This window comes from Brassica rapa, chromosome A03 (genome assembly GCF_000309985.2).
Source record: "Brassica rapa cultivar Chiifu-401-42 chromosome A03, CAAS_Brap_v3.01, whole genome shotgun sequence".
Lineage (NCBI taxonomy): Eukaryota > Viridiplantae > Streptophyta > Magnoliopsida > Brassicales > Brassicaceae > Brassica > Brassica rapa.
The window spans coordinates 5696020-5711522 of record NC_024797.2 but is presented as its reverse complement, the minus strand read 5'-3'; the positions used below and the strand labels follow the sequence as shown (position 1 = coordinate 5711522).

Here is a 15503-nt window from a genome sequence, read left to right as displayed (position 1 = left end):
CTGAAAAAGTTATCTATATGATTTAGGTACTTTCGTATTCAAGAAGTAGGCTGCTTATTTGTTCATTTTCAAAGTGAAAAAGAGAGAAAAATGGAAACAGAAAACATTGAGTTCGATGTTAAGCCACCATTCAAATGAGCTCGGTCCGGTGAGTTTTGCAACTTTAACCAAAAAAGAAATCTTAAAAACGTACTCCTATTTTTATGGTTTGATGACCCTATTAGCTTAGTTTTTAATTTTTATACCAAGCAAATTTAGAAAGAAACTGAACTAAATCTATAGGTTGGGTTGACGAACTATAAGAAATTTGTTATTGTGGGAAAAGAAAATTAAATGAATTTTGCAAAAGAAAATTATTTAACAAATAGATACAAAATCATTTGAATTTTTCATAAACACTTATCTTTAACCGTAACGAATGTGAATTTAGCATCTTTTTCATAAGCGATTATTTTTCATAAATCAATTGAAAATTTTCATATATTTTCATAAAAAATAAATCGATTATTAAGTCGGTGAACAAATGTAAAGCTAAATAAACACTTATCTTTAAGAGTAATGATATAACTGAATAAAAGACCCACTTATTCAAAAATGCAGAAATTGTTAAAACTCAACAAGTAGGATCGAATCTGAAACAAATCTCACCACCCCATATTTAATTGTGAAAGCACAGTAAACACATGTTAAGTTTACATACTTTGTTTCAATAATATTACCATATTTTCTTTTGGCTATTATTCAAAGGATACATTTTTGCTTGACCTATCCTATTCTAACAGATGAAGAAGTGTTTTGGCTATAAAATTAAGTTCATTATTTGAAACCAAACACATCATATTCGTTTGAACTTATCAATTAAAAAATAGTAATAGCTGAAGAATTTTTTTTTAATTATTAAAAGACTGAGATGTTGACGATTATGGTATTATTTAATATTATCAAAGTTGAGAAAAAACATTGCATCAGTTCCCATGAACACAAAGCCATTCCAAAGCTATTTTGAGTTGTGATAAAACTTGATATTACCAAAACACGAGTTAGAGAAAGTCCAACGATTCTCTGTCTTTCTCCCTCTTCCTCATTTATCGCCATGTCTTCCTCTCCACCATATTTCTTGACTCACAAGAAAACAACACAATCTTCCCCTCAAAAGAAAAAAAATAAACAAAACAAACCCTAATTCTCTATCGAATCTCAAGAACAGATCAATAATCTAATGTTCCCTTGATCCGTCCTGATCTCAAATCTGTATCACTGTATTTCAAGAAAAACTCTGGAATGGGAAGGAGAAAGTTATGTTTTCAAGAAACATTTGTTTCGTTCTTCGTTTCTCTTGTCTTTATATTTCATCGAGGAGTAATATGTCAAGATGATAGTAGCTTGGATAATCCAGCAGCCAATCGCCTCTATAACCAATTCGTCTTCGACAAAATATCCAATCTCACAGAAGTTTTTGAGGATGACATCAAACGAGAACTCGGTTTCTGCATCACCAATGTGTTAGTTAACATCTTCTCCTTATTGTTTTCCTTGTCAAAAAAAAAAAACTAACAAACCAATGAAAAAAAAAAATCCTGTGTGTTGCAGAAAAGAAGATTATAATGAAGCGTTTAACTTCTCTTCCAAGCCAGGCTTCTTAAATAAATGTGGTAAAACCACAAAAGGTACATGTCCTCTGTGTCATTGGTACAACAAATTAAAGAAATTTAAATATATACATTTTTGTTGATGTTTTTTATGGTATGGGAATAGGTGACATGATGCAGAGGATATGTACAGCTGCAGAAGTGAGGATATACTTCAATGGATTATTAGGAGGTGCAAAGAGAGCTACTAATTACTTAAAACCGAACAAAAACTGCAATCTATCTTCATGGATGTCTGGATGTGAACCTGGATGGGCTTGTCGTACTGCCAAAGACGTTAAAGTTGACCTTAAAGACGATAAAAACGTTCCTGTGAGAACTCAGCAATGTGCGCCTTGCTGCGCAGGTTTCTTCTGCCCTCGTGGGATTACTTGCATGATACGTAAGTTACAGAACATTCAAAACTCTCAAGAATCTTTTCCTTTTTTTATAATGTTGTTTTTACCTCCCAATGTTATGAAGCTTGTCCTTTGGGAGCTTATTGTCCAGAAGCTAAGCTGAACAGAACAACAGGACTATGCGACCCGTATGTCTTGTTCTTTCACTTTTATGTCTCTACGTTTTGTTTTGTATGTAAAGACTAGAATCATGATTGTTGTGTTTGCAGATATCATTACCAGCTTCCTTCAGGACAGCCAAATCATACTTGTGGTGGTGCTGATATATGGGCTGATATTGTTAGTAGCAGTGAAGTTTTCTGCTCAGCTGGATCTTTTTGTCCTTCAACTATTGACAAGCTTCCTTGTACTAGAGGGTAAGAATTATTTTGATAACCTTGCTTTGAGATTCATCAGATAAAACTAATCTTCTGTTTTCTCCAGACATTTCTGCAGGACAGGTTCTACTGCTGAAAAAAGTGAGTGATCCTCTTAGTTACTATTACAACGGGAGTTTCGATGAGACATGAGGACTTGAATGAATCCACTTATCGCCAATTGATTTTAAGTTTCAAGTATAGGAAAACTTAACGTTTCTTTTCTCTGATGCATTTGCAGATTGTTTTAAGCTGGCAACATGCAATCCAAGATCAACAAATCAGAACATCACAGCATATGGAATCATGCTTTTTGTGAGCCATACATAACAGATCTTCCTCATTTACCTCTTAGTTTATTTCCAAACAGTTTTGAGTCTTTGGCTTATGTCTATATATATGTAGGCTGGGCTAGGTTTCTTGCTCATAATCTTATACAACTGCTCTGATCAAGTGCTTGCTACAAGAGAAAGAAGGCAAGCAAAGTCCAGGGAGAAAGCAGTACAAAGCGTGCGTGAGACGCAAACGCAAGAGAAATGGAAATCAGCCAAAGATATTGCAAAGAAGCATGCCACCGAGCTGCAACAATCATTTTCAAGGACATTTTCTAGGAGAAAATCAATGAAACAGCCTGATCTGATGAGAGGTCTAAGCCAAGCAAAGCCTGGATCAGATGCTGCTTTACCACCAATGGCAGGAGGAAGCTCAGACACAACCAAAAAGGGAAAGAAGAAGGATAAGAACAAACTAACTGAGATGTTACAAGACATTGAACAAAACCCTGGAGACACTGAAGGTTTTAAACTCGAGATTGGTGATAAAAACATTAAAAAACATGCTCCGAAAGGCAAGTCACTGCATACGCAGAGCCAGATGTTTAGGTATGCTTATGGACAGATTGAAAAGGAGAAGGCTATGCAGGAGCAGAACAAGAACTTGACATTCTCTGGAGTCATCTCTATGGCTAATGACATTGAGATAAGAAAGAGACCAACCATTGAAGTTGCATTCAAAGATCTTACTATTACTCTGAAAGGTAAAAACAAACATCTCATGAGATGTGTGACTGGGAAGCTATCACCTGGACGTGTTTCAGCTGTGATGGGTCCTTCAGGAGCCGGGAAGACCACTTTCCTAACAGCTTTGACAGGCAAAGCAGCAGGTTGCACCATGACTGGGATGATTCTAGTAAACGGCAAAGTTGAATCAATTCAATCTTACAAGAGAATCATTGGCTTTGTGCCTCAAGATGACATAGTCCATGGGAACTTGACAGTGGAGGAGAATCTCTGGTTCAGTGCAAGATGCAGGTAAGCCACATTTTCATTGATGAAATTCATCTTTTAGACATAGCTTATGAAACTATATATACAGGCTCCCTGCGGATCTCCCTAAGCCTGAAAAGGTTTTAGTTGTGGAAAGAGTCATAGAGTCACTAGGTCTGCAACATGTCAGAGACTCTATGGTTGGTACTGTGGAAAAGAGAGGAATCTCTGGAGGTCAGAGGAAAAGAGTCAATGTTGGTCTTGAAATGGTGATGGAACCATCACTTCTGATATTAGATGAACCAACTTCAGGTCTTGACAGTTCATCTTCTCAGTTACTTCTTAGAGCTTTGCGCCGTGAAGCTCTTGAAGGAGTGAATATCTGTATGGTTGTTCACCAGCCAAGGTTCAACATAATACACTCATCCCATTTGTTACTTAGAAGATTAGATCTTGTTCTTATTTTTATCTTTTGTTTTCTCTTCAGCTACACTCTCTTTAGGATGTTTGATGATCTAATACTTTTGGCAAAAGGTGGATTAATATGTTACCAAGGATCAGTCAAGAAAGTTGAAGAATACTTTTCAAGCCTTGGGATAGTTGTCCCTGAGCGTGTGAATCCTCCTGATTACTACATTGATATATTGGAAGGGATACTGAAGCCAAGCACAAGCTCAGGGGTTACCTATAAGCAGCTTCCGGTTAGATGGATGCTTCATAATGGGTATCCAGTTCCTTCGGACATGCTCAAAAGCATTGAAGGGATGGCTTCTGCTGAGAACTCTGCTCATGGTGGAAGTGCTCACGGGAGCGTTGTGGGAGATGATGGAACATCTTTCGCTGGAGAGTTCTGGCAAGATGTCAAGGCAAATGTTGAAATCAAGAAAGATACCTTGCAGAACAACTTCAGTAATTCTGGTGACTTGTCTCAAAGACAAGTTCCTGGTGTGTATCAGCAGTTCAGATACTTCTTAGGAAGGTAAACCCCTCAAATACTTAGCCCTGCAACCTCGTTTTTTTCGGTTTATTCGAGTCGGGTATTTTCAGTTTCGATTACTTCTGTTCAGGCACAATCTTACCGGAAAATTCGGTTCGGTTTGTTTTTTGCTTAATTTTGGTTTTCAAAATTTTACCAAGAATAATCAAATTTTGTTTCGGTTAGATTCCGGTTTAAACTTCTTAACACCTCAGATAATGTTGGCTAATTCAGGTATATTTGGTTAACTTCAGTTATTTCGGTTAGTTCAGTTCAGTTAATTCGGTTATATTCAGATAATTTGGTTAATTTGTTTTTTTTTTTGGAAAACCGAACTAACCGAGAACCAAACCGAACTGAAAATCACTTTCAAAAGTTTTTCAAACAGAACCGATTTCAAAACCGGAAATGATTCGAAAACCGAAAAATGTCGGTTGGGTTGGTTCAGTTCGGTTCGATTCCGCAGGGGTACAGATACTAAATTAATATCAATCAGTTGACATAGAATCCTTTCTTAAACCCAGTTTCCTTGCATTGCAGGTTAGGTAAACAGAGACTGCGAGAAGCAAGGACACTAGCTGTAGATTACCTAATACTTTTGCTTGCGGGTATCTGCTTAGGAACACTTGCTAAAGTGAGTGATGAAACTTTTGGTGCCATGGGGTATACATATACAGTCATTGCTGTCTGTAAGTAGACACTTTACAAGCTCTTCTGACCACAAACATTGCTTATTTTTTCTAACCCTTGTTATCATTTTTTTTTCTCTTCAGCTCTCTTATGTAAGATTACTGCATTGAGATCTTTCTCTCTTGATAAACTACACTACTGGAGAGAAAGCCGAGCAGGAATGAGCAGCCTAGCTTACTTCCTAGCAAAAGACACAGTTGATCACTTCAATACCATTGTCAAGCCTCTCGTTTATCTCTCCATGTTCTACTTCTTCAACAATCCAAGATCGTCCGTTGGAGACAACTACATTGTCCTAATCTGTCTTGTCTACTGTGTAACTGGCATAGCTTATGCCCTGGCCATACTTTTTGAACCTGGTCCTGCTCAACTGGTAAGTGCCCAATACTAAAGACTCAAATCTAGAAAGCTTTGTTTCACATTATTAGTCTTTGTGCAGTGGTCAGTGTTGCTTCCTGTGGTTCTGACTCTAATAGCCACCAGTACAAACGATAACAAAATTGTAGAGTCAATCTCAGAGTTGTGCTACACGAGATGGGCTCTTGAAGCATTTGTGGTATCAAACGCTCAAAGGTTTGCAAACTTAATCTCTCCCTATTACATCTCTGCATGTTGTTTACTATTCCATATAATATTTCAGATATAAAGGAGTCTGGCTTATCACTCGCTGTGGATCACTGATGGAGAATGGCTACAACATCAAGCACTTCCCTCGTTGCCTCATCTTCCTGACATTAACCGGCATCTTGAGCCGCTGTGCAGCGTTCTTTTGTATGGTAACTTTCCAAAAGAAGTAGCTTTAAGCTCCTTCTATGCATGCAAAACTATATTGGACGGATCAATAGTGAACATAGAGAAGCCACAAAGGTTTTACAAGAAAAAACAATACACAATTATTGCAGAAGATCATAACACGGTACACTGTTCATAGGTAGTTCCATCACCAGAGTTCAAGATTTTCTTACCTGTAATTCTTCATGTTGTACATCTTTCTTTTGTTTTATAGATTTAACGTAGATCATCATCGGGTTGCTATCAATTCTGTTTTATACACCAAGTAAAAATGTAGAAGTACATAGAAGAACCAATGAAAAACCTTCAAGAACTTCCATTACTTTCTTGGCTTAAAAGTTAATAACAATGGTAATTTGTTTTCCTTTTTTTTTGTTCACATTTTGTTTCCTTTCATCACATAGCATTTCATTTTTCCAAATGAGATGATATCATTTGATACAAATTATCATTATTACTCTGGTACTATACAGTGTGGAGAAGCATTTATTTAAGAACAAGGTAGATCAGAATGTTTTTTTTTTTTTTTGTAACACAAACTTGCATTTTAAACTTGAGTTCATTACAAAAGCCTCTGAGGCCAGAGCTTGCTTTGCTAGGCTATCTGCGATTCTGTTTTTGTCCCGAGGGATCCAACGAAAAGAGACAGCAACAAATTCTAAAGATAAAAGGAGGATGTCAGAAAAGACACCATAGAGCTCAGAATGTATTGATTGTTTTTTGTTTATAACAAAAAAAAAGTATGTAAAGGTTAAATGATTATCCATTTAAAATATTATTTTTGCTTACACATTAATCCTACAACTAGATATGAAAATTGTTACGTAATGATTAGTGAGCCAAAATCATAATCTCCCTTGTACTCAAACAACAACAAATCATAGCAGAAACCCAAATATGAAATATTTTATAATAATGAAATTATTATTAAAAATTAAAAACCCACTACCCACCACTCTCTCTCAAGGACGGTTAAGAGCATCAGCTACGAAAACTGCTTCTCGTCTTCCTTCACCAAACCCTCACAATCAGTCGCTCTCTTCTTCATCTTGAAGCCTAAGCCAATCTATACCTCAATATGTCCCATTCTTCTTCTATTAACCTACTTCATTACCATTACCTCCCTCCTTGTCTAAATCACTCTTCCTTCCGGTTTTGCCTCACTGCTCCATCTTCATCTCGGTGGTCTAGTCCCGACGACGACATCTGCTCCATTATGGCCATGCCCACCACAACTCTCCCTGGCTCTATGTCTCCCTTCAATGTCCCTCATAGTGTTGTGAGTTTTTATTTTGTTCCATTCTTAGTCAGATCTGTTGGTTATAATAATTAGTGGTATAACCGTTCCTTCTTCGTCTATTTTTTCACTTCTTATTTTGAAGGGTAGAGGTATCAGCAATGATCTATGTTACACATTTTGTTACTAATTTTAAAATAAAAATGTGTCGATAGTTCGACTATTTAGGGTTAACACTGAATTAAAAAGGAACCGTTTAGTGTTTTGTAGGGATTCATTTTACGACTTGGACTCTGTTGCTCCTTTCCGAGGAATTTACATTTCTCGGAGACGGAGGATTATTTGTTTCTTTGCTTTTTAGTTCGGTGGCACAGCCGAATTCAATAGCGTATCAAGACGTTTTTGACGGATTCTAAACATGTCAGGTATTCATTTGAGCTTTTAATGAAAATAATATGATCATCGGAAACTTTATGGTCATCATTTTTGCACTATGTACATATAATATTGCAGGAGGTTGTGGACATACAATAGACAAGTTATCAGATTCAGAGGATGAACGATCTAGAATTGGGAGTCCGGCAAAGAAAGTCATAAGCTGTTCCATTGAAGATGTTAGGGACGAGAATGATGAGAAGATTGTTCTTAAATTGCGCCAAGAGCTTCTTAACAAACATTCTTTGCCTCCAAGGCATGATGATTATCATATGCTTTTGAGGTAAACTAGTAGTGAATTTTTTTTGTTTTTTGTCTTTGATGCTGTGTCTCTAATATCTTTGTTTACACTAGCTAGGTTTCTGAAAACAATGGATTTCAACATCGACAAAACCGTCACTGCATGGGAAGAAATGCTCAAATGGAGGAATGAATTTGGAGCAGATCATATTATACAGGTAAAGTAAAGGGGATATTATATGGTCCTATATTGTTAAAGAAAGTTAATAAATTTTTTTGGCTTTCTTGCTTGCTCAAAACAGGATTTCAATTTCAATGAGTTGGACCAAGTCACAATGTACTATCCTCAAGGGTACCATGGAGTTGATAAAGATGGTAGACCTATCTATATCGAGAGACTAGGAAAAGCTCACCCCGGTAAGCTTATGGATGTTACAACCATTGACCGGTACTTGAAGTACCATGTCCAAGAATTCGAAAAGGCTCTTCAACAGAAGCTCCCTGCCTGTTCCATCGCTGCAAAGCGACGTGTCACTACTACGACTACAATACTTGATGCTGATGGCCTGGTATGTAAACTCCTATATAGATTCTCTTAAAAAGTGTCATGAAATGTTTTTTTTTTCTTGATTTATTAACATCTCTCTTGTGGTAACTCTCAGGGTATGAAGAACTTTAGTCCTGCAGCGGCAAATCTCCTGTCCTCTATTGCTAAAGTAGATTGTAGTTATTACCCTGAGGTACTTAACTCTTTGAAGATTACACTTTCGGTAACTAGTCTAAGGCCAATGAGCCGAGTGGACATGGGTGTTTCGGTTGGTGTAAAAATTTGTGACCGTGGTTCTCTGACTCTTGCAGACTTTGCATAGGATGTTCATTGTCAATGCAGGATTTGGATTCAGGAGTTTGATTTGGCCTGCCGCACAGAAATTTCTTGATCCTGTGACTATTGCAAAGATACAAGTAATGTATTATCGTTTATTCTTCTATTTATTGTCAACAGCTACTAATTTATTGCTTGTGTTACTCAGGTTTTGGAGCCAAAGTCCTTGTCAAAGTTACTTGAAACAATTGATTCGAGGTTAATTCTTTTTTTTTTTTTGGGTCACTTCTTAAGTGTTGTCTTTATAGAGAAATGTCATTCAAGTTTTGGTTACTACACTAACATTATAATTTACTCTGGAATGCAGTCAACTTCCAGATTTCTTGGGAGGCGTATGCACATGTGCTAACGAAGGAGGGTGCTTGAGGTCTAACAAAGGACCATGGAATGATCCTGAAATAGCCGAGGCATCTAATTCTTGTTTGTCTTTTTTTTTGTTTATTAGATTCATGAAGTTGTCATAATAAGTCGAGCTATGATATAATCTTGTCTTGTTTTGCAGCTAGTACATCACATGGAAGTGAATCCCATACCACAAACTACAAAAGCTCCTCTTCATGTAAGAGATCATGATTCACAGGAACCGGCTCAAGGAGAATGGTCTCAACTCCAATTACTTAACACGAGCTCTGAAAACTCTTGTTCAACAAATACATCAAGAAGAGAAGGTGTGTTTCTTTTTCACTCATATTTTGTCTCGTTAGTGTTGTGTTACGCAACTGCATGTTCAAATGTATCATTGTCACATTTTATGGTGGTCAGATATCACGGTTTGGTGTTCTTAGAGAGAAAACCAAAGGCGTGAACATCGTTCACTTGGTGACAATACTAATAGCCTTTCCACTAAAGCTATATTTTGATCTCTTTAGTTTCTTATTGTTCGGATACTGGCAAAGACATAACCGTGTCCATGTCTCAGATTCATCCATAAACAAAGAGATTGTTCTTCAGTGTTTGGATCGTCTTAAGAAGCTGGAGAAAGAATGCACAGAGATTAGTAGAATCCCTGTAAAGACCCCGGACGAAAATGAGAAGCTATTAACTGGAACTCTCGAGAGAATCAAGTCTCTAGAACTTGATCTCGACAAAACCCAATCAGTACGTACACTTCTTGATATTGACCTTGTAACTATTATTAAGGTTTAATGCTTTTATCATATAAACACATATCTACGTTGTATGTGTTTCAGGTATTACATTTAACGTTAGCAAAACAGCTTCAGATCACAGAACAGCTTGACTCTCATTACGAAGAAGTAAGCTCACTCAATGTTTCTTTTTCTCTCCTTCTTTTTAAGCATAAAATTTTGCACCATCTGATCATATTTGATCTTTTAAAAAAAGATATCCAACATCTGATCATATTTGTGTGATTGTATGTTCTTGTGTTTTTGGTTACAGGAGTTAAAATCTGATATAATTACTGAATTTTTTTTTTTTTTTCATGTTCAAGTTCATTTGTAGTTGAGACTCTGTTCTTTTATGTCTTGCAGCAAAGAAAGCGATGCTGCATCTGAAGCTTTGGGACATAACCGTATGGAGACATATTGTTACTATATTTATTTACAGAACTGAGAGAATGAAAAAAATTCTACACACAGATATTTGGGAATTTTTTCTTCCTATAACTTCTTGTAAACAATTCTTTTAAAACATTCCGTGTGCGGGAAGTAATATAAACATTTAAGTTTGTAGCTGAAAAACCTCAGTTTATGATGGCTATGTAGAAATATATTATTGCATGTGTTGCATGAGGTATGTGAAAGATGTGGATGGATAAAGAGTGAATACATTAGCTCAAACACTGTTGAGTAAGTGGCCAACTTGCTCACCTAATTGCATTTACAAATAATCTTACTTGCATAGCTCCCCAATCTGTTAAGTCATGTAATAATAATTTACGAATTAATGAGAAAACGTATATACAACATACATACGCTTAACGTCACCGGTTAGGAACGTGACGTTGAAGAATGAGACAGACACTCAAATAGTTTCCGCGTTCTTCTAGGCTGTAAAGTAAAGCCTGTAATCTAATGTCAACAAAATAAATAATTTAATATCTCATCCACCTCTCTCTCTTTTTATATTTGAGACTCTTTATATTTATTTATTTTAATGTTTTAGTTTTCAGTCTCTCTCAATCTTCGTGGTGCGGCATATCTCGTCTTCCACCAAGTCGTCTTTCTGTTTCTTATCAGATCTCTTCGTTACTTGTGCAACTCCAAAGAATCATGTCTCTCAAGTTCGTCTCTGGAGCTCTTTTCTTCTGTCTTTTACTCACAATATTTCCTTCTTTCTCATCCTCCAGTTTCATCTCAGGTACATTTTTTATTTTATTTTTTAAAAAAGATTTATTTCCTCAATCTGTTCGAATGTTCAAATCTCTAGGAAGAAAATATTTAATTTGGTAACTTTCTTGTCTTTTTATTGCAGATGGTGTGTTCGGATCTCAGGCTTTGGTTACCGGAAGAAACCTACTTCAGACCAAGAAAAGTAAGTTCTCTTTTAAATCTCTCTTTCCTCAATTTATTACTCTTTTTGATCCTTTATAAATTGATTCTATTTGAAGTAAGATGAGATCTTAGTAAGACTTCCATATTACAATAATATACAAACGAATCCTGATGTATCTAGTAACGTTTCCTGCTTCTATATGGATCCTAAACTATACAGTTTCATTGCCCAAATCTTTGAGTTATAACTTACAATCTTGATTTTTTTTTTTTTTAAATTTCTGTTTGCTTACCAAATTATTTGCTTTTTGGTCATATCTGTATAGTTTGGCTTAATAAATGCTTCAAACCTCTACAAATTTTTGTATTGATCTTCAAAACTTTGTTTGTCTCTGGATCATGGCATTAGTCTAAAATCATTTTACATACAAACATCTAATCAAGATTCCCTAATGACTCCTTTACGCATTTTCTGTGGAGATGCAACCGATTTTTTGAGAAGAATGTTCTGTTTTATTTTTGACATGGTTTCTCTTTTTCTCATGGTAACAGCATGTCCAGTGAACTTTGAGTTTATGAACTATACAATCATAACAAGCCAGTGCAAAGGTCCCAAATTCCCAGTAAAGGAATGCTGCTCCGCGTTTTTGGACTTTGCGTGTCCTTACACCGAACAGCTCAACGACCTGAGTAACGATTGTGCTACCACTATGTTCAGTTACATCAATCTCTATGGGCAATACCCGCCTGGACTTTTCGCTAACCAGTGCAAAGGAGGTAAAGAAGGTCTAGAGTGCCCCGCTATGTCTCCTGCTTCAGCGGCAGACGTAAACGCAGCCGTCAACACCGCTTCTACTCCTCTTTGGCTGACCATTTTTGCAGCTTTGTTGGTTTTTGTTAAATTGTTATGAGGCGAAGTAAGCCAGATATATGCAATGTACCGGTAACAACCTGAGGGAAGGGAGTGTTTGTGTGCCCACGTATTGTTTTATTTGTATCATTCTTTTGATCTTAGGAAACTTCAAAACCTTCTAATTGAAAATTCATATGACTTTTGTGTGTCTCATTGTATCTTCTTCTATATAAATCGACCAATGAAGTAAATACTGGATGGAGAGATAGTGAAAAGATTAGTATATATATGAATCACCAAGGGGTCTCAACAAGCTATTGCAAATACAATATGTAGACGTAAAGATTAAGACTTACTTATTCAAAATGGTTTTCTATTGTCCCCTCCAGTGAGTTCTTTAGAACCCGCATTATCGGCTTTACTTTTTTACACCAAAGAATTTTAATGGAGGATCATTCAACTCCTCTCTCTCTAGCGATCTTGATATATTTAGAGACGGTTTTCAACTGCCGTAAAACCCATTGGATAGATTCTTCAACTTCGGTTTTGAATCTGACTTCTTTGTGTTCCTTCGAACGCAAGCTTTAGGATTACAAATGAAGCTTCTCTACGGATTGGCCACTCCTATCTTAAGTTTTCATTATGGTTTAGTTTTCATCGCTTATTGTATTATCGTCGAATATATTTCTGTTTGTAATCATCTTATCCCGTTGGACACTTAAATTAATATAACCTTTTAATGTTAAAAAGGGAGGACAATAAATAATGGACACTACACACTGCACCTACTAGTCCTGGCAAACATGCAATACCTCTAAGCCAATACAACAATTTTGAGCCAGCTATCATCACTACCAATAAGGCAATAACAACCCTAAATCAAGTCTTTATTTGGATTTTCATTTATTTGGTTTTATTTTTAATTTGAGATATCCTTGCATCAAAAGAAAATCTTTGACTGTGATTCAAAGGTATCAAGAGATAAGAAAATACATAAAAAAAGTTTTCAGTATTTTCACTACTTATCTCTTTAAATTCTAATTAGTACACCCGTCTTCAAATATTAGGGTTAAATATTTACTTTATTGGTCCCAAGCGTTTTTGCAATCACATCCGACTTGTGGAGTTTAAGAGAGCTGCGAGAGATTCTGAGCTTAGTTTTTTTGGGTGGGTTCAAGCTTCGAAAGCAATGGAACAGTGTTACAAAGACGACTGTGGATCCTCACTTGGATTCATAGTTGAAAAGAGAAAAGACATAGAAAAAGATCAAGCTGAAGATGATGAGAAAGAACCTAAAAGTATCAGTCTAAGGGAAGAAGATAATGATGATAGAGCTAACAGTATAGATCTAGAAGGAGATGTGGAAGAAGAAGAAGAGAAGAAGCATATGTGTTCTGAATGTGGTAAACAGTTTATGTCTGGTAAGGCTTTAGGAGGTCATAAAAGAATTCATGTGCTCGAAAATCAGAACAAGTCTGGTGAATCCGAAATTGATTGTAGTGTTTGCCATAAGAAGTTTACATCAAGGAAGGCTTTATATGGACACATGAGGTTTCATCCACACAGAACATGGAAAGGAGTTTTGCCTCCTCCTCCTCCTCCTCATCCACTTGGTAATTCATCCTCTTCTACACTCTCTATTGATGATCATCATGTTGGTGAGTTTACAAGCTCGGATCATGATGATGATGATGATGATGATGATGGTTATGATAACATTGATGCTAAGGATCTAATGCTCTTAGCTACTACTGCGGAAGCTGTTAATCTCGATGTTGCTGAGACTTCTGATTCACACTCTGCCGAAGATATGAAGAAGAAGAAGAGAAGATTATCTGAGATAGAGAAGGTATCATCATCATCATCTACTCATGATCATCATCATCAGCTTGGGGATGTTGCTGCTGCAGCTGAGGAAGGTGGTGGTGCACGTGAGAAGCACGTGTGTGTGACTTGCAACAAGTCGTTTACTTCTTATCAAGCTTTAGGAGGTCATAGAGCAAGTCACAACAAGGTCAAAGTTTTGGAGAGTCATCAAGCTAGGGCAAACAGTGAAGCTTTATTACTTGGAACCGAAGCCATGATAACTGGTTTAGCTAGTGCTCAAGCATCAAACACATCTTTAAGCAGTGGTAATAATGGAGATCACGTTTGTGACATTTGTCACAAAAGTTTCCCAACAGGTCAAGCTCTTGGAGGTCATAAGAGACGCCATTGGACTGGACCAGTTTCTAGTGAGGCTGTAACCGCTGCTCCAACCGCTCCGGCAGCAGCTTCTTCTAGTCAAGTAACAGAGACAGTGCAAGAAGTGAAGAAATTTGAGTTTGACTTGAATGAGTTGCCACCTAACGAAGGATAAGGATTCTAAGAAAACGTATATATGGTATAGAGGAAAATTTTAAAAATACTTTTGGTTTTTGGTTCTAATTTTAGTTTCTTGGTGTTTGGTTTTTAATGTAATTTGGTGGAGTCTTTTTGACCAAAGTTCCAAGAAGTAAACTATGTTACTCATCTTTCTTATTTTTCTTCTTTTCAAACAGATAGTCTCTCCATAAATAGTGTGTAATCAGATGTTTCTTTTATTTTGTGAATAATGGATGATTAACCGTATAACTCGTTGCGTTTAATTGCAATATCACACTAAAGAACAAAATTCATGTGGGTACAACAATCTATTCCACTGGCAATTAACTGAAAATTGAACAGCATAAACATCAAGCCTAACTGTAGAAGAAGACATGAAGTGGTTTTAAACACTCTTCTTGAAACCTTTCACTTCTTGGATCTCTGTGATCTCTACACAATGGTTTTTTGTATATCATGAGCTTGATTCTTTAGATTCTCAGCTTTGGTTTTTGCTTCTTCAAGGCTTGACAGCGTCATATGAGGTTCATTCTCAGCCAATGCCTTCTCTTCTTCAAGAATAATTTTTCTACTATGATACTTCGTACGTGCTCTTGATTTCTTAGATTCATTCTTCTTGATTTTAAAACTTGACACACTTTTTTTTGTCGCATGCATTCTTTTGTTTTTTGTTGTTGCAGCTCACTGTATTCAGATTGCAAACGAGATCCGAAAACTGCAGATGCAAGGCAATTTATCTCTCAATGAGCTCATGAAAGACTGAACTTTTATCTGTTATGAAAGCGTAAAGTTATCTAGATCTTGATACAGATTCAACTGTGTTTTTGCTCGAAACTTATCTAAACCCGAAACTAAAGTGAATACTTTGTATTGTTTTTTTTTTTGCTCAAGGAGCCTTTGATAAGAGCT

The 15503-nt window shown here is 36.4% G+C and overlaps 4 protein-coding genes across 7 annotated transcripts; all 4 read left to right on the top strand.

Annotated features, from left to right (window-relative positions):
• The first annotated feature begins 92 nt into the window (after positions 1 to 92).
• Positions 93 to 7054, top strand: LOC103856950 (ABC transporter G family member 28). 2 transcript variants are annotated; one of them, XM_009134087.3, is made up of 14 exons: positions 93 to 1502; positions 1591 to 1667; positions 1756 to 2031; positions 2112 to 2175; positions 2257 to 2403; positions 2471 to 2505; positions 2645 to 2718; positions 2809 to 3713; positions 3778 to 4074; positions 4156 to 4647; positions 5185 to 5333; positions 5418 to 5707; positions 5774 to 5907; positions 5975 to 7054. In XM_009134087.3, exons 1-14 carry the CDS (start codon positions 1282 to 1284, stop codon positions 6129 to 6131), a joined length of 3318 nt encoding a protein of 1105 aa, XP_009132335.1. In that variant the 5' UTR covers positions 93 to 1281; the 3' UTR covers positions 6132 to 7054. The 2 variants fall into 2 exon arrangements, with proteins under 2 accessions (XP_009132335.1, XP_033144518.1); XM_033288627.1 differs by having other exon boundaries at positions 3778 to 4647.
• Positions 7055 to 7164: 110 nt separating this feature from the next.
• Positions 7165 to 10679, top strand: LOC103856949 (phosphatidylinositol/phosphatidylcholine transfer protein SFH14). 3 transcript variants are annotated; one of them, XM_009134084.3, is made up of 13 exons: positions 7165 to 7405; positions 7624 to 7788; positions 7877 to 8081; positions 8157 to 8256; positions 8341 to 8607; positions 8701 to 8778; positions 8897 to 9001; positions 9070 to 9119; positions 9229 to 9328; positions 9424 to 9589; positions 9841 to 10019; positions 10112 to 10177; positions 10415 to 10679. In XM_009134084.3, the coding sequence occupies exons 2-13, from the start codon at positions 7782 to 7784 to the stop codon at positions 10436 to 10438; spliced, it is 1347 nt and encodes a 448-aa protein (XP_009132332.1). In that variant the 5' UTR covers positions 7165 to 7405; positions 7624 to 7781; the 3' UTR covers positions 10439 to 10679. The 3 variants fall into 3 exon arrangements, with proteins under 3 accessions (XP_009132332.1, XP_033144565.1, XP_033144564.1); XM_033288674.1 differs by having other exon boundaries at positions 7283 to 7788; positions 9424 to 9588; positions 9675 to 10019; XM_033288673.1 differs by having other exon boundaries at positions 7283 to 7788.
• A 293-nt stretch (positions 10680 to 10972) lies between these two features.
• LOC103856948 (GPI-anchored protein LLG1) lies at positions 10973 to 12443 on the top strand. The gene is made up of 3 exons (XM_009134082.3): positions 10973 to 11243; positions 11358 to 11417; positions 11930 to 12443. The coding sequence occupies exons 1-3, from the start codon at positions 11156 to 11158 to the stop codon at positions 12286 to 12288; spliced, it is 507 nt and encodes a 168-aa protein (XP_009132330.1). The 5' UTR covers positions 10973 to 11155; the 3' UTR covers positions 12289 to 12443.
• A 240-nt stretch (positions 12444 to 12683) lies between these two features.
• LOC103856947 (zinc finger protein ZAT1-like) lies at positions 12684 to 15034 on the top strand. Its single transcript, XM_009134081.3, has one exon. The coding sequence runs from the start codon at positions 13420 to 13422 to the stop codon at positions 14587 to 14589; it is 1170 nt and encodes a 389-aa protein (XP_009132329.1). The 5' UTR covers positions 12684 to 13419; the 3' UTR covers positions 14590 to 15034.
• The last annotated feature ends 469 nt before the right edge of the window (positions 15035 to 15503 follow it).

Coding starts and splice junctions, on each gene's coding strand:
- LOC103856950 (XM_033288627.1), top strand. CDS start 1,282: ATGGGAAGGAGAAAGTTATGTTTTCAAGAAACATTTGTTTCGTTCTTC. Junction 1,668..1,755: donor ATGTGGTAAAACCACAAAAG/GTACATGTCCTC, acceptor GTATGGGAATAG/GTGACATGATGCAGAGGATA. Junction 2,404..2,470: donor AAGCTTCCTTGTACTAGAGG/GTAAGAATTATT, acceptor TGTTTTCTCCAG/ACATTTCTGCAGGACAGGTT.
- LOC103856949 (XM_033288674.1), top strand. Junction 8,082..8,156: donor GATTATCATATGCTTTTGAG/GTAAACTAGTAG, acceptor TACACTAGCTAG/GTTTCTGAAAACAATGGATT. Junction 10,178..10,414: donor TTGACTCTCATTACGAAGAA/GTAAGCTCACTC, acceptor TATGTCTTGCAG/CAAAGAAAGCGATGCTGCAT.
- LOC103856948 (XM_009134082.3), top strand. CDS start 11,156: ATGTCTCTCAAGTTCGTCTCTGGAGCTCTTTTCTTCTGTCTTTTACTC. Junction 11,244..11,357: donor ATCCTCCAGTTTCATCTCAG/GTACATTTTTTA, acceptor TTTTTATTGCAG/ATGGTGTGTTCGGATCTCAG. Junction 11,418..11,929: donor CCTACTTCAGACCAAGAAAA/GTAAGTTCTCTT, acceptor TCATGGTAACAG/CATGTCCAGTGAACTTTGAG.
- LOC103856947 (XM_009134081.3), top strand. CDS start 13,420: ATGGAACAGTGTTACAAAGACGACTGTGGATCCTCACTTGGATTCATA.